The following is a 22,748-nucleotide window of genomic DNA, read 5'->3' as shown; positions in this document are numbered from 1 at the left end:
GTTACAGCCTTATGATTTTAAAGTAGTACATATCTCGGGCAAAAAGAACATAGCAGACCCACTATCACGTCTGCTGGGGAACAGCGCACTGAAACAGAAACATGCACACGGATCCGACGAGTACGTGAGATTCGTTGCAGTGAGTGCCACACCCAGAGCATTGACAACCCGCGAGGTGGAGGAGGCATCAGCCCACGACGAAGGAGCTGATCGAGGTGCGTAAAGCTATTGAGAGTGGACACTTTGAGAAGTGCGCAGCATATGCCGCGGTGGCTAGTGAGTTATGTGTAATAGGACAGTGGGTTCTACGTGGAAGGCGTATTGTGCTGCCACAAGTACTGCGGGCACGCGCTCTCTCACTAGCACACGAAGGACACTTAGGAATTGTCCGAACTAAACAGCACCTCAGGAGCAAAGTCTGGTGGCCAACAATGGACAGAGCAGCCGAGAGACATTGTAGGTCATGCCACGGATGCCAAGTTGTTGCTCGGCCAGACGCACCGGAACCGTTAAGACCAACAGAGTTACCAGAGGGGCCCTGGCAAGATATTGCCATTGACTTACTCGGACCCCTGCCGACAGGTGACTCGATTCTAGTTGTAGTTGATTACTACAGCCGCTACTATGAGTATGACGTGTTAAAGTCCACAACCACGTCAACAGTGATAGACAGTCTAGAGACAATCTTCAGTCGACATGGACTTCCCGTCACACTGAGGTCGGACCAGAGTCCTCAGTTCAAATCAGAGGAGTTCAGTGAGTACTGTGACACCAACGGAATCAAGCATGAGAAAACAACGCCACGATGGGCGCAGGTGAACGGCGAGGAAGAACGTCAAAACGCCTCGCTGATGAAGAGGATTCGCATCGCTGTTTCAGATGGACTCAATTGGAAGCGAGAACTTAGAAAGTATGTGTCAGTATACCGGAGCATCGATCACGCGACCACAGGGAAGAGTCCCGCGGAGCTGCTCTTCAAAAGAAAGATGAGGGGGAAGCTGCCAAGCATCACAGCAGCACACGCTGATCTGGAGGTAAGAGACAGAGATGCAGAACAGAAAGGACGATCAAAGATCTATGCAGACGAACGGCGTCACGCCAGGTACTCGGATGTCGGTGTCGGTGACACGGTCCTGGTGAGACAAGAAAAGACTGATAAACTGACAACACTATTCAACACAACGCCACACAAGGTGGTGAGCAAATCAGGAAACCAAGTTGTCGTCGAATCTCCAACCGGAGCCAGATACACACGGATACACCAGTACTCAGGAGACACCTGCCGGAGGGAGCAGAAGCATCACAGGATGCCGAGGACTGCACATCAAACAGAGAGACACTGGGTGCTCCAAACGCAGAGCGGAGCAACACCAGCAATGACACCCCGGGGGCAGACAGGCCTCCAAGAGAGAGACGCTTGCCATCGAGGCTGGCAGACTATGATATGACATAGACTGGAGAAATGTAAAAAAAAACTGTTGGGTCAAGTTCAGTGACGATTGTTGTTTGTTGATGCAAATGTGAAATTAACATGTTAAAAGGTCTTATATGTTTGCGGACTGTTCATAAGTGAATATGTGTTAATGGAGAATTAATACATGGTTCTAATTAAGGTGAAAGCATACAGAATATGCGGTATGTGTTTTGGTTAGGAATGTTTTGATTCTGTCATTATATGGGTTCATATTTTTTAATTGAAAATAACCTGAAGTTTATTTCCCAGAAAAGGAGGGATGTCATGTACCGGTTTGGCATGTAAGGGCACCCGTATGTATGTGACGTCACCTGTTGACGTGGGGAGAAGCGCGAGGAATATTGTTCGGGCAGTCTTGCAATACGGTGGAATAAAGCAAGCCACGTTAGGCATTGTGTAATAACGGTGTGCCTAATCATTTATAATCAACGACACCTAAATAAGCATATAGGTGGGAATAACGGATCAGAACACTCTGAACTATAAAAAAAACCCCAAAAAGACGTGATTTTTTTTTGTTTTTTGGTATGCTTGTGAAAGATGGAAAGATGGCAATTAACAATATTCTTCTTGGGAAGTTCTTTGTACATAAGAACAGATCCCGGGACACGCAGCCAAACTTCCTCATATTCCATAGGGAACTGAGTCACTATTGCTCATCACTGAGGTTAATTAATGTAGAGGAAGAATGCCCTGGGACTCTGAATTGATAGCAGAAGTTGAACTTGCAGAGAACCCCTAGGACTCCCCTCCCTTTCATTTATGTATCTAATTGTATTTATTTAATTTTCTTAATTGTCTTTACGTTTATTTCCCTCCTCTTTTGTTTTATGTGTTGTGTGTAGCATTTAAACGTGTCAATACAAAAAAAGTGTCAATAAAGAAAAGTTCTCCTTTCCAGTAGCGCGAGTAGGTGGGCGGAGCCTCCGAGTGTGTGTGCGCGCGCGCGCGCGTGTATACCGTGTATTGTCGGTCTGTGGTGGAGAGGATGATGAAAGCTTCGGCGTGTCTGACGGCGTGATCGAGCTGCAGCCCTCTTTTTTTTTTAATTTACTGGGTAAGAAATGTTACGTTTTTCATGGAGCATCTTTTCTTCATCGATACCGTTGTTTCCTCACAGCGTGTGTGTGTGTGTGTGTGGTAGAGATGATGAAAGCTCCGGCGTGTTTGGCGGTCTAAACCAAGCGGCGGCGTTCCTTCTTTTTTTTTCTTCTTCTTCAGATTTTCAGGGTAAGGAATTTCATGTGTTGTCAGGGGGCGTCTTTTCTTCATCGATGTCGTTGTTTCTCAGAGTTATGTGACTTGTATATGTTCGTAAAACATGGTTCCGGCTGCAGCGTTGATACACCCCGGTCGCGCCTGCGCCCGTTGCGCGTGTGTGTGTGTTTGCTGTGTACACTGGGATACTGTTGCACATGGAGCGAGGAGGAAGTAACCATGTGGCTGATGCAATAACTTTAGAGAAAGTCTACTAGTTCCATGTGTCTTACATTCGTGCTATTAGATTGACAGGTACTATGTTATTTTATTTATTCTTAGCGTTTGGGTTACTGGTGCCCCCGCTGCGATAGGTCGCTAGGTACACGGGCCGCGGCGTGGGGCCATGCGTTGCCTTTTATAGCGCCGCATAGTTTTTCACGTGTGTCACTCGCTACCAACAGTGAAACGTTTGATAGAGGAATTGGCGCCGGCGTGGTGTCATGTATACAGCACACGCCGTTTTCCCTGGCAGGTAGGCTAGAATACAGGGGGTGCTCCTCACACCAGTATGTAAAGTTTATTAGTTAAACGCGTATGCCAACGTTGTGATTTTGATCAATGGACGCGGCGTGTTTCCGCTAGTGGGGCGCGCAGTGACGTCATTAGGAAATGAATGGCGCTCAGAGGAAGCTCTGCGGCGCGGTTGGGCTCTTCACAAATACAACTTGGCTGTGCAGTCAAGAGGAGGTGGCAACTCGGATTTCGTCAGTTGACGCAAATGTGTTTGATGGTTTGTTTGTGTTGGGGACGCCATGACGAGGGACAAACAGGGAAGCTGTTTGAAGTCGGAGAGAATTAAACATATTGTGACGTGCTCATTATCGTACAAGTCAAGTCAGGTTTATTTGCATATACATATTTGTATGGAGATCTGTGGTGAAGTAAACAAGTTTACGGCCAAATATTGTTAAGTCTCTTGTAATAACTGTAGGCATGTTGATCTGGAGCCAACATGCTTATATCCTGACCATTAACACCAAATCATCTTTTTTTCTCTTAACTTGTTGGGGTGGCCAGGTATTTATTAAAGATCAGAATGAGCCCTTGTACACACACACACACACACACACATGTACATGCACACACATGTACACAAACAAACACACACACAGACATTTTGCTGTTTATTTATTTGTTTATTTATTTGTGGATTAGACAGAACCAACCCAATTGCTCTCTGTTTAAACAGATGTTTATTCTGGGCAGAAGTGTCTATACATAAAAGTCATTTCAATTCCTGAATATAAAGATTAATTTGAGTAAAAAAGGGAGGGAGGGGGGGTATGAAAAAAAGGCACATATGTACTTCTCGGTTGATACTGGCCTAACTGTTAAACCCAGCTGGTGATACTGGTTACACTGCTCCATTCACTCCAAAAAACCCCAATAGACTTGAGACCTAAACCATCACAGTTAAGTTCAAAGTCCAGAATAAAGAAAATTTAATTTTTCGAAACATGTCTTTCACATCTAGGATCATAGCATGTACCTCAGTGATACGTTGTGACTGGGTGGAGAAAGAGGGTGTTCGATTCTAGCACGAGTCTTCATCTTCATCATCATCAGACATTTGAATTCACACAATTGCATATTGAATTCTTGAGGTGGCCAGATGTAGAATATAGGATGACTGACATTATCGCTTGAGCGCTGTGGTTAGTTTGCATTAAGGCTGTACTACATGCCTTCTATCTCCTCTTTCTCTTATTCAAATCCTTTTTTCTTTTCTTTTTTTCTTTTTTTTTTTGCTTGTTAGGTGTTCTTCACCTTGGCTTTTTTTTCTTTACTGATCATCCACCCTTCATTGTTAATTCATCTCTGGCAGCCCTACAGTACAAACACATTTCCAGAAGAGGGAAACGCTCATGAAGGGGGTAGTTCCTGAAATAAACAGCCATTTTTCCAACCACGAGGTCACGTTTTGCTCACCAGACTACGCTGCTTGCCTACAGTATGTATGCTCATTAATCACAAATACAATGGAGACTCTCCCATACTCTACCGCTGAGGAGCTTTTGTTGATTAGCATGTAGGTTGAAGTTCAGTTATTATCATTGTTATTGAGCATGCGTGAAGACATTTAGGTTGAAGGTGTGGTCCTGTCCTTCTTCGTCACTCCCAGTGACGAAGAAGGACAGGATTAGGAACGAGTATATTAGAGGGACCGCTCAAGTTGGACGGTTTGGAAACAAAGCAAGAGAGGCAAGATTCAGATGGTTTGGACATGTGTGGAGGAGAGATGCTGGGTATATTGGTAGAAGGATGCTGAATATGGAGCTGCCAGGGAAGAGGAAAAGAGGAAGGCCGAAGAGGAGGTTTATGGATGTAGTGAGGAAGGACATGCAGGTGGCTGGTGTGACAGAGGAAGATGCAGAGGACAGGAAGAGATGGAAATGGGTGATCCGCTGTGGCGACCCCTAATGGGAGCAGCCGAAAGTAGTAGTGTGGTCTCTGAAAGTGTTGACCACCAGTGGTTACCCATTATAGTCGCATAATATGACACAATAGCGTTAGAAATGACATGTGCACTGTTCATTGTGTGTGCTGTGAGCCCTCCTCAGAGGTCATGCCAGCTATCGGCAATCCTCAAACAACCACTTTTTTTGGATATCCGAGTTGGTTATTATGCCGATTCTGTATGTGGAAGATGGAACAAGGCACACAGCAGCAAATGAATATATGGGTCAGGCAGCTGGATGGTAAATATTTATGTTAAACCCCTGACTAGAAATCCCAGATTGCATTTCAAATATGTACCCTGATAATACGCCGAACGAGACTGTGTACATGCAACCAGTTCAAAGCAGAGGATTTTCTCTGCATATCACGGACGTCTGTTCACCTAAATCACTGACATGTGCTTTGGCTTTTTTTTTTTTTTTTTTTTTGCATTAACCCAAGTCAACCGATGACAAATAGTGTAACAGCTAAACTGCAAATAATGAATCATTGAGGGGTGCACAAGGTCATGCAACCCGCGTTCACGTTCCAACACAGGCACTGTCTTTGACACTGTACAGGCTTTATATAGGGTTGTCAACATCTGACTAAATCCACAATGGCTGATGCTATTATTGGCAGTACACGTTTAGCCCCATATTTTTCTTTGCTCAGGCCTGCAGATATTAGCTACACAGAGGCTATAGTTTGTACTGTACACATCTCCGTGTACGATGTCTATAAAAACATGAACACATATGTAGTGCCACGTGCAACACATGTCCAGTTGTCATTTGGTGTTTTTCAACATGTGTGTTTCTGTGACAGCTAGAATGTCCTCGGTGACTTATAATGTATTGTTAAGGCATAAAACCCTAGGGAAATTCAACTCGGTCTCGGATAACGTGTCCATTACTGTATATATTTCTGATTTAAGGGTATAATTTAATTCCCTCTATATAGTTTTTTCTTTAACAAATTTTATCACCTTTTTTTTTTTTGGATAACATTTGTTTATGTATAGCCTACAGTGCGGTTATAAGAAAGATCAATAAACTTTCAGCAGTTAAAGTAGGATGTGCTTAAGATCTCCCCAGATAATCTTCGATCTCCAACTACTGCACAGGGAGGGGATGCACCAGTACAACACTGGTATCGGATATCGGCTAAAATGGAATATCTGTATCAGAGAGTTTACCCAAGGCTAAAATCTGATACCAAAAGCCACGAATAACTTGAATAAATAAAAGCAAAATGGTTTGATTTACAATTTACTGTTTTTTGGCACATGGTATTTCTTTAATGGTGGGGTGAGAGTGGGGTGGGGTGGGGGGTGAATTCTATCTCAATTATTTTACCCCTTGACCTCAAACTAATGGTTTAAGTTTGCACTGTGCACTGTTCAGTAAAAGTAAAGAATCAAACTGGCACTCAGTGGCATGGTGAGAATCATCACATGCTTATTATACATGTTGTGAAATAAAGCACATTTCACTAGAAATGATTATGCACAACTGAGATTCACTGAACTTCACAGCCCTCTTTATTTAGTATGTGCATAAGATACAGTAAGGTGAACTATCCTTGTTTCTCTGTGATATGTGGTCAGGGGATTTGGTTGTTTACGGTTTAGCCTAGCTATCGTAGTTTTATGTTACAAGGTCAACACTGGCCCCAGAGGTGTCCATAAGGGTTGGATCTTAGGAGCCATAGTTGTCCTAGCTCACGTGAGCTGTTTTATGATGCCTTTAACATGTCACTTTTTCTTTTTCTTTTTTTTTTTTGCCCATGCCCGGTTGCATCACAGGGACAGGTGGACTTTGCTTGTTAGATACCATTCATACAAGTAGGTGATAAATGTCTGCAAATCCTTCCAAACTCAGTCTGAGGATTAAAAGCAGGAAAACATCTTATTACTGTATAGGCAATAGCCTATTGTGGGTTGTCTGTGCTTGCATGTCATTGATGTGAGATCATATGTTGGTATGCCAAATTATTTGAATTTATCAAAGAGGCATTCACAGATCTTTCACTGGCAGTTGGCAATCGGAATCACCAAGGGAAATCTGTGTTTTTGCAGCATAGGCATTCAAATTTGACCGCAGGTTATCGTCAAAGAGACAATTCAACGATAACAGATGTGCTGCACAGAATGTGTAGTAGGGCTAGGTAGTAATTAAATGTCACTGTTTGCTGTCCTTCAGTGGTATTGTATCAGGATGATGTTGTTACGTCTCGATTAGGGCTGGGCATCGAGAACCGGTTATAGATTGGAACCGGTTCCGAAATTCCAAAAGGAATCGTTAAGAAATTCAAACTTTCGATTCTGCGTATCGGTTCCCTAAATAAATTTTACTCGCGCTTAACGTTCGTTTCAGTTTCCGTGGTGGTGGCATGCGGCTTCCGTAGTTTCCGCCTCCGGAAGTTAAATGCGTGCCTTCATGGACCAGAGCAAGCGGCCTTGGCAAGCGGCCTTGAAAAATGAAGGGTTGGCGCAGTGCAACGCCTGTGGCGAATTTACACTCACCGGCCACTTTATTAGGCACACCTGTCCAACTGCTCGTTAACGCAAATGTCTAATCAGCCAATCACATGGCAGCAACTCAATGCATTTAGGCATGTAGACATGGTCAAGACGATCTGCTGCAGTTCAAACCGAGCATCAGAATGGGGAAGAAAGGTGATTTAAGTGACTGAACGTGGCATGGTTGTTGGTGCCAGATGGGCTGGTCTGAGTATTTCAGAAACTGCTGATCTACTGGGATTTTCACGCACAACCATCTCTAGGGTTTACAGACAATGGTCCGAAAAAGAGAAAATATCCAGTGAGCGGCAGTTCTGTGGGCGAAAATGCCTTGTTGATGCCAGAGGTCAGAGGAGAATGGCCAGACTGGTTCGAGCTGATAGAAAGGCAACAGTAACTCAAATAACCACTCATTACAACCGAGGTATGCAGAAGAGCATCTCTGAACGCACAACACGTCGAACCTTGAGGCAGATGGGCTACAGCAGCAGAAGACCACACCGGGTGCCACTCCTGTCAGCTAAGAACAGGAAACTGAGGCTACAATTCGCACAGGCTCACCAAAATTGGACAATAGAAGATTGGAAAAACGTTGCCTGGTCTGATGAGTCTCGATTTCTGCTGCGACATTCGGATGGTAGGGTCAGAATTTGGCGTCAACAACATGAAAGCATGGATCCATCCTGCCTTGTATCAACGGTTCAGGCTGGTGGTGGTGGTGTAATGGTGTGGGGGATATTTTCTTGGCACACTTTGGGCCCCTTAGTACCAATTGAGCATCGTGTCAACGCCACAGCCTACCTGAGTATTGTTGCTGACCATGTCCATCCCTTTATGACCACAGTGTTCCCATCTTCTGATGGCTACTTCCAGCAGGATAACGCGCCATGTCATAAAGCTCGAATCATCTCAGACTGGTTTCTTGAACATGACAATGAGTTCACTGTACTCAAATGGCCTCCACAGTCACCAGATCTCAATCCAATAGAGCACCTTTGGGATGTGGTGGACCAGGAGATTCGCATCATGGATGTGCAGCCGACAAATCTGCAGCAACTGCGTGATGCTATCATGTCAATATGGATCAAACTCTCTGAGGAATGTTTCCAGTACCTTGTTGAATCTATGCCACGAAGGATTAAGGCAGTTCTGAAGGCAAAAGGGGGTCCAACCCGGTACTAGCAAGGTGTACCTAATAAAGTGGCCAGTGAGTGTATTTCGTGCAAGGGAGGATGCGCAACAAATATGGCCAAATACCTTCACCTACACCAGTGTTTCTCAACCCAGTCCTCAAGGAACCCCTATCCTGCAGATTTTCATTGTACCCCTGCATAGGTAGCCCTGCTTGTACTTACTCGACCAATCATCTCGCAGCACTTAATTATGCAAGGTGTGCAACATCTGACAAAATTCATTGATGATTGGTTGAATAACTACAAACAGGTACCTGTTCAGGGTTGCAAAGAAAATATGCAGGCATAGGGGTTCCTTGAGGACAGAGTTGAGAAACACTGACCTGCACGGTGTACAAATTAACCAGTGTACCGTGTTTGACATGTTGCGCCGGTCTCCATCTCGCACCTGGGCGTCCTCTTCTGCCAACCCTTAGTAAACAGCTAGCAACACCTCGTCGCAATTGTGTCGGTTAAAATTTATAACGTTTGTCTTCTTCGCAACGGCGAGACGGCAAACAACTTATACACGAGTGAATTGCTATAAGCTGTATGCAAATACTGAAATGTGTTTTTTTTTTTTCTGTGCTGGATGCTCGCATGTACAGCCTGAGAAGGCAGATTTGCTCGTTTTCCTGCTGTGGCGACCCCCAGGGAAACGGAACAAGCCGAAAGAAGAAGAAGAAGAAGAAAGCCTGGTAGTCCGGGCCAGGGTGTGACCGTGTCTTTATTTCTTCATCTTCATGTATGAAGACAGTTGTTGTAAATATGAATATAAGAGTGAGACATTCACATGAATGATCTGTTCTTAAAACAGAATGGCTTGTATAGAGTTTTTTTTTTAATAAAATTTTCTTCTGTGAAATAAGCATGTGACCTGTTTTGACCGCGCCTCCCCAAGAACCGGGATCGAGAATCGTTACGAACCGGAATCGAAAAGCGGAATCGGAATCGTTAAAATCCAAACGATGCCCAACCCTAATCTCGACACACAGTGTTGCTGTTTAAAATGAACGATGGGAATTTATTACCTAAAACGTTTCACAAAATGAGGTCTAAATATTTCAGGGAGTAGCCCTGTTATATGAAAACCGGTTTTGGTTTGATATTACACAGTGTCTTTATGCATGGTCAACAATCCATGTAAGAAAATCAGAGGAGGTTGAATCAGTTCATGTGGACACGACGTTTATTGAGAGAAACGTCTCATCACTCATCTAAGTGACCTCTTCAGTCTACAGTGACTGCAGGTATCCCCACCCTTATAACCGATACAGTGAAATAACGACTGGATTCATATGCAAACTGCCGTGACCATTAACTAGAGCTACAATGGCCGTGTGTACTTTTCACAGACGATTTGGGAATGTTTGCATTCACGGCATTGTAAGATGGCGACTGTAGATGTGAAGATGGAACGACCATCCCTGAACCGAGGGGGGGGGGGGTTAAGAGTACATCTGTTGCCATCTTACAATGCCGTGATCGCAAACATTCGCAAATCCTCCGTGAATAGTACACATGGCCGTAGTTAACGGTCAGGCCCATATTTGCGTAAGAAACTGGTCGTTGGTTTTGGTCGTAATGCCACTGTGTTGCTGATAAGGGGTGGGGATACTGCCATCAGTTGAGACTGAAAAGGTCACCTAGATGAGTGACGGAACGTTTCTGCCAATAAACGTTGTGCTCAGATGAACTGACTCAACCTTCTTTGACCTATACACAGTGTTATATGTTTCCAAGCAGGTCAATGTAATGAGCCTCAGTTGGATTCTTAAATATGGCGTTTTTGCATATACCTATATACAGATATCATGCTACATATTGACATGTTGTAAAATTCCCTATGATTATCCTGATGATAACAATTTCCATATTGCCCAGCACTAACGACTCAGAACAAGGCAGACTGCTCATTTGCTTTGTGGCTTGAGACGAAATGTTTAAACTTTCTTTTTTTTTTTTTTTTTCAAATGTGTACTTTTGCATGACGCATATCACAGTTGCTTTAGGCATTATTTCCAGGTCTGAGTCATACCAAGGCTTTAGTTTGGATAAGCATGAATTTGATGTGTGTCTTTTCCCCAAGTGTATAAACAAATACTAGAGTGCCAAGGTTTATGGCTGGTTGAAGGCACGCCATCGTCTACAAAGAGAGGTGCATGTGACTAACTGCTGTTCCAAATGTACCCATGTCTCCCTTGTGTCCCAAGCAGGTGTTCAGCTTGGGGATTGGATGAGAGGAGGGCAGGGCCCGTTGCTGCCCACCCTCTTATTTTAGCTCAGCTGCAGCGTGTCCCATCATGAGTGCATGTGCGTGCAATGTCTCTTGTCTGCGGTCCTCAACTGCTGACTGTTCTTGGCCCCTTTGTGCTTGCTGGAGAGTGACAAATGTTGACTTACCCCTGCCCTGACGTCTGACAAAATTATTTTTCCAGGCCCCTCCTCCTGTCTGTTTCTTGACTGGTGTGATCGGGGCATATTAGCCTGCAGGTGCAATTGTGAGCATTTGATGGCTTGCAGTACAATATCCAGTCCAGACCATAGACTGTGCAATACAAAGTATTTACTTTAAGGTCAAGTTACTTTTCCGGCCAAGACAAAACTTTTGGCTTTATATGGCATCTGTTTGTCTGTACTTGGAGATAATTCGAACCAGCAGATTTGTAACATCTGGCGCTAACCACCTAGGTTATCATAACCCAGAGAGAGAGCGCATTACTCCCACACTTGGCAAAACACGGCCATGTTGCTTTTGCTCTTGAACACTGCGGTTATCGTCCTCTTGGCGGGTTTATAACATACTTCACGTTCATTATTCAAATAACGGACATTTTTAAAAAAAAGTCTTTTTTTCAAAAACTTTTTTTTTTCTCCATCCTCCTTTTCTCAGGCAGTCGCCAAATCAATTAGCGTACTACTTCTATATTAGCAGTCCAGCCATGGTACTATCCATTTCAATGCCTGGTTTCTTTTACGGCTTCCTTTGCAACAGGGACACGAGGCAAGACCACTTTATATTTTCATTGCTTTCCTTTTTTATAAGTTATTGCAGTTTGGGCTGTTGTGTGAGGTCTACCAGGGGGCAGCAGGGCTAAGCCTGGGGGGTGGGGGGGGGTTTGAGGGGTAGGGAAAGAGGGCATTGCTGTCATCACAGCTGTTCAGGCCATGTGATTTGTCACCACTTCATATTGGAGCCAACCACCTGAATGGGTTGTTCTCCTGGAGACGTCACCGTCGCATGTGTCAGACTTGGTACGTGTATGTAAACTTCCCTCTCCACTACACCTTAGTCTATTTTGATGTGACTGGCAATGAGACGACATGATGGAGAAGGTTTTGGAGTAAGGTTGGCATTCTTGGAGGAGACAAATTTTAGGCATTGGTGAAAAAAGAACAAAGAAGTACTTTTTGTTTTGTTTTTGTTTTTTGGGGGGTTTTTTTTGTATTGACGTGAGTACTTGACCACATGACAACTCTGCTGTGATTATTTTAACAGGCATTGCAGTTATGATGAAACTGGTTTCAAGTTGATGTTGTGTTTTAAAGGCTTTTCAATATAGATATTGCCTCATTTTGTATCATATCATCTGAAGTTATTGTGCAGTTGAATATTCAAAGTCCTCCCGTAGAGCTGAGCAATATATCGGTATAATGTCGATATCGTGATATGAGACTAGATATCGTCTGGGGTTTTGGTTATAATGTTGTCATTCCCTGGTCTAAAAGGCTGCATACCAGTAAAGTGATAGGATTTTCTGAGCTGAGTTTTAGCTGAGTGAAATGAAGAGTGAATGCCTCTACCTTCGTGGCCATCGTATCCACATTGCTAATGATCATTTCTCAAAAGTGCATTGTGTCTGAATGTCATGATTGCCCAAAGCCTCATTCCCAAAATATTGTCATGTTATCGGTATCGAAGTATTCAGTCAAAAATATTGTGATATTGATTCTGTCGGTATCGGCTGACCCTGTTTTCCCTGTCAACGCTGAGGTTTTTTTTATTTTTCAAGAGATGTTGGTAACAGTGTTGTACTGCAAGTGGACTTCTCCATATTGGTGATAACCCAAGAAGCAGTGAATCTCACAGGGAACCCTGCAGGGTTGCAGGGAATTAATCTCCTGCCGTGGGATAATCACAAGCCGGTCTGATGTGTTCTGTCTCCTAGTGAAATAAATACATCCTGTGTACATTGTTGTACAAAATAAGAGTTGTGTACTGCAGAACTTAAACTCTGCAAGTTTTTTTCCCTGCTTTTTGCCAATTAAATGTCATTAAAAAAGCACCAGAGGGATAGATAATTACAACATCCAGTAAGCCATGACTTCTTGTTTCTCGACAGTACAAAGATGTGTTCTCGGCATGCGGGTAGCATAGCGGTCTATTGCATTGCCTACCAACACAGGGCTCACTGGTTCGAATCCCCGTGTTACCCCCAGCTTGGTTGGGTGTCCCTACAGACACAAGTGGCCGTGTCTGCAGGTGGGAAGCCGGATGTGGGTGTGTCCTGGTCGTTGCACTAGCACCTCCTCTGGCTGATCGGGGCGCCTGTTGGGGGGGGGGCGACTGGGGGGAATAGCGTGATCCTCCCACACGCTACGTCCCTCTGGTGAAACCACACACTGTCAGGTGAAAGGAAGCAGCTAGTGATTCCACGTGTGTCGGAGGAGGCATGTGGTGGTCTGCAGACCTCCCCGGATCGGGGAGCAGCGACCGGGATGGCTTGGAAGAGTGGGGTAATTGGACGGGTACAATTGGGGAGAAAAGGGGTGGGGGTAATTTTTTTTTGCATTCTCATTTGTTGTTGTTGCTTCGGATTCAAAATCTAAGCCTTTTTTTCTAAATAGGCATCTTACTTTTCTTTAATAGTAGAAGCGATAGTTGAGTTACATTCTGTGTGTTGGTAAGAGAAAAAAAAGATGTTATTTTAAAACACTAATACCATGCAGTGGTGGCAAGTGGCATTAGATTTGCGTTTATGTAAGCTTATTGTGACACCCTTCTTTTGTTTTGACATTAGGTGAATCCTCCTTTCCAGTGCTTTCGGACCTGACTAGGTAGCAGAATGATTGTGGCCACGTTGAAGGGCATTGGAAAGCAGCTCCTGAGGGTGAAAGTGGTGGACTGTACCACAGACGAATCCCGCCTCTCCCGATGTCTCAACACATTTGACTTGGTGGCCTTGGGTGTGGGCAGCACGTTGGGAGCTGGCGTCTACGTGCTGGCTGGCGCGGTGGCCCGTGAGGATGCTGGACCCGCCATTGTCCTCTCCTTCTTCATCGCCGCCCTGGCGTCTGTCCTGGCCGGTCTGTGCTACGCTGAGTTCGGGGCCCGGGTCCCCAAAACGGGTTCAGCCTACCTCTACAGCTATGTGACTGTTGGTGAACTCTGGGCCTTCATCACAGGCTGGAACCTCATTCTTGCATATATTATTGGTAAGACATTCATAACCTAGGAAGGAAAGGGAACTTTTGACAGTTACACTAGATGTTACAGTATTTGGCATGACTGTTTTTCTTAACACAGTAATATCCGTCACGCTATTATTTGGTTAAAGGATATATTTACTACATACAGGAACATCCAGTGTTGCCAGAGCCTGGAGTGCAACCTTTGATGAGCTAATTGGGAGGCAGATAGAGGAATTCTGCAAGCAGCACATGTACATGAATGCCCCCGGAGTCCTGGCAGAGTATCCTGACATATTTGCTGTCATCATCATCATCACTCTGACAGGTCAGGAACAGCAGTAGATAGTATTTATCATCTTGTCTGTCTCTTGATGCATCTTGCTGTTGATTGCCTTAGTCACTCCCTCATCTCATACCTCTCTTGTCCACAGGGCTACTTGCATTTGGAGTAAAGGAGTCAGCCATGGTTAATAAGGTATTCACCTGCATCAATGTGTTGGTGCTGGTGTTTGTGATCATCTCAGGCCTGGTCAAAGGAACTATGAAAAACTGGCACCTGAACCCTGAAGAAATCTTCAATGCCACCAGCAACATGACCCTTAAGTAAATATTCGAGACGTTAAGCTTGTGACCCCGGATACTGTCCTTTCAATCACCGTAGCTGTGTTTTTGCAACTTTGCTGAACAGATTTTCATCCTTTTCCTTGCAGTGTGTCAGAGTCCTTGCTATCAGATAAGAAACTCGGTGTGGGGGGCTTCATGCCTTTTGGCGTCACAGGAGTCTTCTCTGGCGCTGCGACTTGTTTTTATGCCTTTGTAGGGTTCGACTGCATCGCCACCACAGGTGAGAGAAAACGCTTTTTAATCTGATCTTCAGGGTTTTCCCTCACTCACCACAACTCTCTTCAGCTGCTTAGCATTATCAGCAGGTTTAATCCATTTCTGACATATCCGAATATGTTCCCTCCCCCCAGGAGAGGAGGTGAAGAATCCCCAGAGGGCCATTCCTATTGGGATCGTGACCTCCCTGCTCATCTGCTTTGTGGCATACTTCGGTGTGTCCGCGGCTCTCACGCTGATGATGCCCTACTACATGCTGGATAAGAACAGCCCACTGCCTGTGGCCTTTAAATATGTGGGCTGGGAGGGAGCCAATTATGCAGTAGCCATTGGCTCTCTGTGTGCCTTGTCTACGAGGTAAGATGATGTCCAACTGCCTCTTGATAAGAGGAGTCATAAAAGAGTTTTTTTTTAATGTAATTTGTGGTATTTTCTAACAGATTCTGAAGTTACTGAATGTACATGGAGTTTATTTCCAGAATTGACGCTAGAAAAAATGGAGACAAAGTTCTTTATGGTAACATGTGACAACTTATAGATTTTTGATAGTGAATGTGAGACTGACATGAATTTTATCCGTGGAGACCTTTTCTGGTATCCAGCTGTTCAGCAGCACTTCACCAATGAATTAATTTGCATGTAAACCACACATTTCTGTTGAATCCCCGAAGTCATTCTTCAACTAGGTATGGTACCTTGATGAAATCACAGCATAAATCTTTGGTTCTCTGGAGTAAAGCTGTTTGCCCCCACAAATATTAATTACATTTCTTGAGATCACTGGACTAATATAGTTTGGCCTTGAGTGGAGTGGATTGTGTTTTTTCTGATACCTGCTCTTTTTCTAATGGTGTGCATTCACTTGCATGGCATGATTTTTTTTCTTTTTTCTTTTCTTTTTTTTTCCCTCTCTCCCTTAGTTTACTAGGCTCCATGTTCCCAATGCCAAGAGTCATCTGGGCCATGGCAGAGGATGGTCTGCTCTTCAAAAGTTTGGCTAAAATCAGCCCAAGAACCAAAACCCCCCTAACAGCCACAATAACATCTGGCATTGTCGCAGGTGAGGTCAGGTCCTGAACCCACTAACTGGTTGGCTTTACTCTTCAGAACCCTACAGGAGGACTCTTGCCACACATGGTCTCATAACCCTATTGGGCCCTCAGCCACCTTGAACCATATTCTATAGACACACGCAACGACCCCTATTACGTCTATAGAGACAAGTTGCTAATGCTAGTCCAACGCTGGACGGGTAAAGCCCCGGGAATGCCTTGAATTTCATTATTTCATGTGTTTCCTGGAATACTGGGCTGAGAAAAGGGCAGCAGTTGAGGCCTTGTGTGAAGCCAGAGTTCAGTGACGTATATTTGAGTTATAAATCTCTGCCTCATCCTCCTTCCTTCATCCTTGGCCTAGTCTCCTGGGCTCCATGTTCCCGCTGCCACGCATTATCTATGCTATGGCACGCGACGGTCTGCTCTTCTCGTTTCTGGCAAGTGTCAGTGAAAGGAAGACGCCCATCATCTCCACCATGGTGGCCGGGCTCATGGCTGGTAGGTAGCTGAGAAGTGGCCTGTGGCAGCAGTGTGAGCTTAAGGAAGGAGGAAGGTTGGCAATGTCACATTAGGTGTAAAATAAGTTAAACTGTGTAGCATCCATCTTTCAATTATGTTTTTATTGTACGACGGTTGTCTGTGCATTTCTCTCCGGTATGTTGAAGTTCATAGAGTTGTATTGTATTGCTTTCACTCCATCCTACAGCGGTGATGGCTTTTCTGTTCAACCTAAAGGACCTAGTGGACTTGATGTCTATCGGCACTCTTCTTGCCTACACCTTAGTCGCTGCCTGTGTGTTGGTTCTCAGGTAGGGCTCCACCACTCAGCCTTTAGAGCTGCCCTTAGTGCAGAGTAATATTTACATATTTTGTGTCCTGCAATTTCCTAGATGGTGAAATAAATTTCTGTCGTTGGGTGCAGGTACCAGACAGAACAGCCCAGTATGGCCTACGAGATGGCCCGCACACAAGATGAACCAGAGCTATCGGAGTCCTTAAATGAGGGGACCGCTGGCTTTCTGCCAGAGCCAGAGGATCAATTAAGCATGAAGAACTTGCTTTTTCCTTCAAATACAGAACCGTCTCCACGGTCAGGATTCATCGTTAACATCTGCACCAGTATACTTGGTGAGAGACACAGAAAGTTCAGGCCACACTGGCTGACAATGTAATTTGTTTGCTCCAAGAATTCTCCCTTGGTATGGGCATCAACATGCTATCTATTTTGCCATTTCACTGCCTTGTCTCGCTCCCTTCCAGGTGTGTTGGTCTGTGTTTTCTGTATTGTGGCTGTTTTTGGAGGATGGGCACCATGGTCCATGTCCCTCCTCACTATTCTGATGGTGATCTGCCTGAGCATCACCCTTATTATATGGCGACAACCAGGGAGCAAGGCTAAACTCGCCTTCAAGGTAGTGTGTTGATGTGCTTGCTTATAGCGAAGTGAAAACTGTTTCACACAAATCGTATTGTGGGGGGAGTCATCAGTACCTTCCACACAATAACTATTATAAATGTGTGCAAGGTTGTTGTCTGTTTAACACATTAATGGTTTCTCCTCGCAGGTTCCTCTGTTGCCGTTCATCCCGGTGTGCAGCATGTTCATTAATGTCTATCTGATGATGCAGCTGGACAGAGGCACCTGGATGCGCTTTGCCATCTGGATGGTTCTAGGTACTATTCATTGTCGATAACCATCACGCCAGGCCTCGGCCTAGCTCTGTCTCCTTTACAACCTTCAGCAAAACGTCACGTTAAGGAGATGTCCAAAATATTTGTGTAGTAATACACAGAAATATAATATCATCTTTGCTTAGTGTGCATAGAGGAATCGTGCAAATTGCTTGGATATGTCACTTATTGTTTTTCTTGTGCCATACCTAGGTTTCATCATCTACTTTGGCTATGGTATTCGCAACAGTGCAGAGGCTGCTCTGACCAGGTCCAGCACTGATGGCTATAAACCAGCCTGCTCACTTAATGGACAGCCCATGGCCATTGAGAAAGAGGCTTTTCTACACATTGGACCAAATGTGACTGGAGAGGATGACGAGGATTCCTAACATCATAGGAGGTGCCCGGTTTTTCCTTGAGTCAACATGCTTGAACCATATTCTGGAGTCAACATTTTTTATATTCTCAGAATTCGCAGCAAAAGTGGGAAATTTGTTGAGTGTCATGACACATCTTCCACCGATGCAACGAGTCTTCTCTCTTCTCTGTCTCATTGGACTAAGAATATATACATTGGATTATATTCAACGGAACCAATCAGGCAAATTTGATTGTATCAGATAAATATTTGCCAAAAGGCTGAATACAGAATTTTTACAAGAGCTGCTTTGACATAAAAGTCTATTGGCCTGTTTTAAAGTCATTTTTGTAAGGATAACACAGATGTGTTCAGCGTTGCAAAACATGTCCAATGCTATGACAGGTCTTGATGCACGCTCGGTGATCCAGATGAGGAAATCACAGAAGGTTGAATCAGTTCATACGGGCACAACGTTTACAGGGAGAAACGTTTCAGCACTCACCTAAGGGACCTCCTCGGTCTCAGCTGACTGCAGGTATCCCCACCCTTACAAACAACGCACTGGCATAACGACCGAAACCGATGGTTGGTTTCATATGCAGATTGCCATGCGCATTAACTACAGTTACAATGGCCATGTGTGTTTTATTTTCATTGTTTTTTTAAACTAAATCCAAAGTTTATCCGTTTTTTTTTTTTTATAATGTGTGACGTAACATGGTACACATCACATTTTTAATTCAATCTAAATCAATAGTTTTTAAAAATATCTCGTTTTAGATAAACAAAAACCAAGTCTGTAAGTGAAAGAGGAAAAAAAGAGGACATCGCCAGCTGCTTTTAAAAGCATGACTTGAATGTTACTTGAAATAGCACTGTCCTTTCCTTTTTATAAATTTGCATGTGAGAGTTTAGGACCTCGTTGTGTGTCACAGAGTATGTGGGTCCTTGTTTTCCACCGGTGTCAGGTGCTCTTTGGTCACACGACATGGTGCTGGTTGCTGTGTCCATATGGGAGATGGAGTCAGCTTGTTACCCTCGTTTTAGGTACAAACACTTGCCGAGAAGACCAGCACAGCTCTTAACTTCATACTCAGACATTTTTAAGTGAAAAGAAAATCGTAATTGTCAAATAGTGCAGAGGATTTTAACTGAATCCCCACCATTGAATGTCCATACCTGGTACTTTACAGGTAGTATTTCTGTATTCAGGGATTTGACACAATTTGGATTCAGCGTCATGCCTTAACTATGAGTGTTCAAAAATAACAATATAGATAGGGTATCTATAGATTCTGCTGAGGGTTTTGTATTTTCTATGACTAGCCAAAGAAATGGGCGGCACGGTGGCACAGTGGTTAGCGCGGTCGCCTCACAGCAAGAAGGTCCTGCGTTCGAGCCCTGGGGTAGTCCAACCTTGGGGGGGGGGGGGTCATCCCGGGTCGTCCTCTGTGTGGAGTTTGCATGTTCTCCCCGTGTCTGTGTGGGTTTCCTTCGGGGGCTCCGGTTTCCTCCCACAGTCCAAAGACATGGAGGTCAGGTGACTTGACCGTACTAAATTGTTCCTAGGTGTGAATGTGTGTGTGTGTGTGTGTGTGTGTGTGTGTGTGTGTGTGTGTGTGTGTGTGTGTGTGTGTGTGTGTGTGTGTGTGTGTGTCGGCCGTTCGGCCCTGTGATGGCCTAGTGGCCTGTCCATGGTGTCTCCCCGCCTACCGCCCAATGACTGCTGGGATAGGCTCCAGCATCCCCGCGACCCTAAGCAGGATAAGCGGTTTGGATGATGGGAAGAAGAAAGAAAAAAACCTAAAGAAAAATGCACATGCTGCTGTGTAACACCGAATTCAGTGTAATTTGATATAACAGAAATTATGTTTGCAAGCGTTATACCAGTGCTATCATGGTCCTGCAGTGTATTTAAAGTGCCTGTTTCACATGCCAACCTGTATATACTGTATACCTTCAGTCCCTTTTCAGTTGGTCAGATAGGATGGCATAATTTTATATTTTTTTTGTGTTTATTTATGAGTTGCTGTCAAATTAACCTTGCCATAATGACAACCTTGTGAGTCAAAGCGACACACTAGCTCATCTCTTTCACAAGGTCAGTGGTAGGGTTGGGCATCGAGAACCGGTTCCAAAATTCTGATTCTAAAGGAAATTTGATTGTGCCTATCGGTCCCGAAATACATTTCACTCGCGCTGAGAGTTGGTTTCCGGTTCCGTGGTGGCGGCATGCAGCCTGCGTAGTTTCCGCCTCCGCAAGGTAAATGCGCGCCATCCTGGACCAGAGCAAGGGGCGTTCGGAAGTGTGTACAAACACCGGGGTACCGTGTTTGACACCTTGCGCCGGTCTCCATCTCCAGCCTCGGCGTCCTCTTCAGCCAACCCTGAGCAAACAGCAAGCGGCACCTCGTATCAGTTGGGTCGGTGAAAATTAATAACGTTTGTCTTCTTCGCAACCGCGAGTCAGCAAACAACTGACACATGAGCGAACTGCTGTAAACTGTATGCTAATACTGAAATGGGTTTTTTTTCTGTGCTGAACGCTCGCGTGTACAGCCTGGTAGTCCGGACCAGGATGTGACTGTCTTTATGTCTTCATCTCCGTGTATGAAGCCGGTTGCTGTAAATGTAAATATAAGAGTGAGACGTTCACATGAATGATCTGTTCTTAAAACAGAATGGCTTGTATAACGTGTTTTTTTTTTTTTTTTGGTAACACTTTAGTATGGGGAACGTAGTCACCATTAATTAGGTGCTTATTAGCATGCAAATTAGCAACACATTGGCTCTTAATTGGTCATTATTACGTACTCATTAATGCCTTATTCTGCATGGCCTTATTATACAACCAGTAAACCATTAACTATGAGTTTTCCCTCTATAACATCAGAATTATTGCTTATTAGTAGTACCATCTCAATATGCTTTGCTTAGTATGGACTTTATAAGGTGGTAGTACCACAAGAAGAGTTATTCTCCCTTACTAACACTTAATGAATATGGTCTGTTCTTACATAACAAAACACAAAACTACAAGTGTTAATAGTGTTAAATTACTGTAAATTAAGTTTTTGTTACTTAGAATATGTTCCCCATACTAAAGTGACATCTTGATCATTACTAATTCACTAGTAATTAAGTTTTTTTATGTTCCCCATACTAAAGTGTTACCTTTTTTTTTTAAATACAGTTTTCTTCTGTTATATAAGCATGTGACCTGTTTTGAGCCCGCCTCTCCGAGAACCGGAATCGAAAAGCAGATTCAGAATCATTAAAATCCAAACGACGCCCAGCCCTACTCACCAGTGAGGTGCTTTCAAGCCAAATGTTATAATAACTCAGACATTTTGGGGAAAATATATTTTTCTGTTTTTTTGGTTTTTTTTAATAGTTGCGATAACAGTGCTGAATGATCTGTCTATCCATACCATTATAGTTGGCTAGCTGCCTAAAATAGATGTATTATAATGTATAAAGCATATCTGATTAAAAAGAGCCGATGTTATTCATTTCTGACACGTCTATAAAAAAAAGTGTCGGAGAAGATTTTGCTTCAGGAAAAGATCGTCTGTTTGCATATAAACACGGATTAACACGTGTTTTGGGGACAGAACAGGTTTCAGAGAATACGGTGGACTAAGTCCAGGCTTTGTCCATGCTTCTTTGACCCTATTTTGTGTATACATTTGCATGCATTAAAAACTGATGAAAGATTTCCCAAGTGTGAACAAAAGTATTTAATTATATCACGAGAGGTCAACTTTTGCACTCTTCTTCTGTGTCTGTGTGATGCTGTAGTCTTGTTCTGTGTGTTTCCTTGTAAATGGTGAAGGTTTGTTTAGCGCCTGCTGTAAATAAACACTATGAATTAAAGGTGTACTTTGGCCAAAACTGTGGATATCGTTTCATATGTTGATATCAAATCCCTGCAAAACTTACTTTATTGTAGAGCATTTTGCTGGAAATGTAGTTATTGGACCAGGGTACAACTTCACCAGCCTATTTTACATTGTCAGGCAAAGGTTTTGCACAGGCCTGCTGAATATTCATTAAATCTGGAATCACTGATTCCCCCGATCTGTTCCTCTGTGTAACCTAGAAACAACAGCTATTATTGCTCGTGTGTCGTCAACTTGGTAGTAAACAGTTCCCACCCTTGTGGAAATGGCATCCTCAGACCAAAGCCGACATTCACAATCAAATGAATTGGCTCCGACAAACTATCTGAACACTTCTAGATTACCTGTCCAACAAATGCATCGTCACATCCGAGTCCCTTTTCCCTGCTTGGGTAGGGACGTGTTCGCCACTGCAAAATGTTCATCCTGCAATATATAGGGAGTCTCTCTAATAATGGTTAATATGCCAGCTAGTATCGTGTTAGTGTTATATAACCCAACTCCATCTTCCAAATGGATAAAATAACTATTAATGGAGAAAAATCCCGGATCTCAGCTGTAAAGCATGCATGTGCAGCATAATTTATGTCACTCATCGTGATTACACACAGATTCAGTCTAGCTGTATCACACCC

The 22,748-nt window shown here is 43.9% G+C and overlaps 1 protein-coding gene across 3 annotated transcripts; it reads left to right on the top strand.

Moving 5' to 3' along the window:
• The first annotated feature begins 2,460 nt into the window (after nucleotides 1–2,460).
• LOC130115337 (high affinity cationic amino acid transporter 1-like) lies at nucleotides 2,461–22,095 on the top strand. 3 transcript variants are annotated; one of them, XM_056282946.1, is made up of 13 exons: nucleotides 2,461–2,531; nucleotides 13,891–14,305; nucleotides 14,448–14,606; nucleotides 14,713–14,884; nucleotides 14,992–15,125; nucleotides 15,256–15,478; nucleotides 16,042–16,181; nucleotides 16,883–16,985; nucleotides 17,099–17,304; nucleotides 17,437–17,588; nucleotides 17,742–17,850; nucleotides 18,061–18,250; nucleotides 18,614–22,095. In XM_056282946.1, exons 2-12 carry the CDS (start codon nucleotides 13,936–13,938, stop codon nucleotides 18,237–18,239), a joined length of 1,947 nt encoding a protein of 648 aa, XP_056138921.1. In that variant the 5' UTR covers nucleotides 2,461–2,531; nucleotides 13,891–13,935; the 3' UTR covers nucleotides 18,240–18,250; nucleotides 18,614–22,095. The 3 variants fall into 3 exon arrangements, with proteins under 3 accessions (XP_056138921.1, XP_056138920.1, XP_056138922.1); XM_056282945.1 differs by having other exon boundaries at nucleotides 18,061–22,095; XM_056282947.1 differs by lacking the exons at nucleotides 17,437–17,588; nucleotides 17,742–17,850 and having other exon boundaries at nucleotides 18,061–22,095.
• Nucleotides 22,096–22,748: the final 653 nt, after the last annotated feature.

The sequence above is a fragment of the Lampris incognitus genome, chromosome 7 (assembly GCF_029633865.1).
Source record: "Lampris incognitus isolate fLamInc1 chromosome 7, fLamInc1.hap2, whole genome shotgun sequence".
Lineage (NCBI taxonomy): Eukaryota > Metazoa > Chordata > Actinopteri > Lampriformes > Lampridae > Lampris > Lampris incognitus.
Note: the sequence above shows the minus strand (reverse complement) of the source record. Positions and strands in the feature narration are given on the sequence as shown.

Coding starts and splice junctions, on each gene's coding strand:
- LOC130115337 (XM_056282946.1), top strand. CDS start 13,936: ATGATTGTGGCCACGTTGAAGGGCATTGGAAAGCAGCTCCTGAGGGTG. Junction 17,305..17,436: donor CATCTGCACCAGTATACTTG/GTGAGAGACACA, acceptor GCTCCCTTCCAG/GTGTGTTGGTCTGTGTTTTC. Junction 17,589..17,741: donor AGGCTAAACTCGCCTTCAAG/GTAGTGTGTTGA, acceptor TTCTCCTCGCAG/GTTCCTCTGTTGCCGTTCAT.